The 2,275-nt window shown below is 53.4% G+C and overlaps 1 protein-coding gene across 1 annotated transcript; it reads right to left on the reverse strand.

The window, feature by feature from the left end:
- Positions 1 to 85: 85 nt before the first annotated feature.
- Positions 86 to 2,271, reverse strand: LOC103810486 (aldehyde dehydrogenase family 3 member B1-like; the record flags this gene model as incomplete). The annotated part of the gene is made up of 4 exons (XM_009083383.1): positions 86 to 279; positions 1,424 to 1,523; positions 1,696 to 1,862; positions 2,046 to 2,271. Coding segments are annotated over 4 exons (687 nt in total), but the record flags the coding sequence as incomplete, so codon positions are not given.
- Between the last annotated feature and the right edge of the window lie 4 nt (positions 2,272 to 2,275).

Below are 2,275 nucleotides of genomic sequence, written 5' to 3' on the forward strand. Positions count from 1 at the left end.
CAGTACCAGTGGCAGGAGACGTTGTGGTGTAGGGAGAACCCTCGAAGTGGGATGTGTGGACCCTCAGAGCAGGACATGTGGACACTCAGAGCAGGGTACAGTCATCCTTACGCTTCACCTCGGAAGCAGCACGGACAATCCCCCATTTCTGCTGGCTGTAGGGAGGGTAGCGCAGGGCATTGAGGGTCTCCCGGCCCATCCCACGTTTCAGGCAGCCACGGTGGTGGGAGAAGGTGTCGAAGGTGAACTTTCCATGGTACATTCCCAGGCCGCTGTTCCCTGGAATACAGAGCACAGGACCCCAGTGCGTGGCAGGATCTGGCCATTGTTTGGGTCAAATAACCCTAAATTAAGCTCCCAGCTCCTTAGAAATGGCACCATATCTCATTCAGCTGCTTTCCAAGCCATGGGTGAGCTTCCCAGGAATGAGACTCAAAGACCACCATGGAGATGGCCCAGTGCACACCCAAATGGATGTCTGGAGTAGGAAGACCAGGCTGGGAGGTGGAAAGATTTCCCAAAACCCTCTTGGCAGTGGATTTCACCATTTAGACTGGAAGGGCATCAATGATGAGGTGGTAGTGGAGTGGGTGGCAAGATACGTCCACTGGCTGAGCTTCCCAACTACAGGAATACTCTCCAAAACATGTCTTATCCATGCTGCCTCTAGCCCCACTGCTGGCAAGACTCCAGGAGTGGAGAAGAATGGTAGTCAATGTGGCTTTGACAAGGTGGGAGCAGTCTCCAAGGAGGAATGTTGGGAGGTGGGACCTGGCCAGGAGTGAGCACAGGAAAGCTGTGCAGACTGGCAGAAAATAAAGAATTCCATCCATGTGCTGATAATAGATAGGATAAAAATTCCTGAGTCAGCCTGAACCTGTCAGTCTCCCTGATAAAATGCAAACCTTGGTCGGGGCAGTGGGTTGGGCTGGATTTAGTACCTCACATATCAACAGCCCTGGGGTGAAGGGAGGTCACTGATGGATCTTGAGCAACTGAGCAGGACATAGGTGGAAAACAGGAGCTGGTGTTACATGATAATGGAGATCATCCCAAATGTAGGTGTCTCCATTATGGAATCACAGACTGGTTTGGATTGGAAAAGACCTTAAAGATTACCCAGTTCCACCCTCCTGTCATGTGGAGGGACACCTTCCACTAGCCCAGGTTGCTCCAAGCCCTGATTCCCTGTGTTTTAAAGAAGACATGTCCACAGACACCGGGACCACACAGTTTGGGATGGCAAATATGGACAGAAGGAACCTCACAGTGCTCCACAGGCATCCAGCAAAGCCCAAACACTCAGTCATGGAGCAGTGAAGCAAAGGACTTCTGCAGGAGCATGTCCCTATGGACCACTGAACCCTCTGGAGCTTGGAGTTCTCCCTTCCTGACCACAGGTCGCACCTGGATTTGGACCTACCAATCCCACCGAAGGGCAGGGAGCTCAGCGTCACATGCATCAGTGTGTCATTGCCACAGAAGCCACCACTGCTTGTTCGCTCCAGGACCTTGTTCACCACCTGGGAGGGAAGAGAGAAGGTGAGACATGGGACTCCCACCTCATTCCCACACCTCCAGCTGCAACCCATCCCCCTAACCAGGGCTCTGAAGGAAATGTTTGGAGCACAAACATGGCTGGATACACCTGCCAAGGAGCACAGGGTAGATGTAAGCCTTAAGCCCAAGCCTTACCTTGTCATCAGAGGAGAAGGCATAGACAGCCAAGGGCCGCTCACGGCTGTTGATGAAGTCAATGGCTTCATCCACGTTGGCTACAGTGATGACAGGCAAGATGGGCCCAAATATCTCCTCCTGCATGATGGGATCTGAGGGCTGCACCTCCACCAGGACTGTGGGAGCTGCAGAGAAGAAACCTGATGGCATCAGCCCGGCACAGAGATCGGAGACAATACCTTGGTCCTCTGCTCAGACCCATCTCCAAGAAAGAACATGTCACGAAGCACCCAATTCCCATGGAAACTTCCAAAACCCAAATACGCCCCATGCAAAGATGAAGACCTGTATGAAGTCCAAGCCCTCACCGATGTACCGCTTTTCCTCATCCATCTGTCCCCCGATGGCCACACGCCCACTGCCCAGCAGCCTCCTCACCCTCTGGAACTGCCTCTCCCCCACGATGCGGCCAAAATCCGGGGATTCTTGAGGGTTGGGGCCATAAAAATCATGGATAGCCTTAGTCATGGCAGGGAGCAGCTTCTCCTGCATCTCCACAGAGCAGAGCAGGTAGTCGGGCGCGATGCAGGTCTGCCCC

This window comes from Acanthisitta chloris, unplaced genomic scaffold (assembly GCF_000695815.1).
Source record: "Acanthisitta chloris isolate BGI_N310 unplaced genomic scaffold, ASM69581v1 scaffold4611, whole genome shotgun sequence".
Taxonomy (NCBI): domain Eukaryota; kingdom Metazoa; phylum Chordata; class Aves; order Passeriformes; family Acanthisittidae; genus Acanthisitta; species Acanthisitta chloris.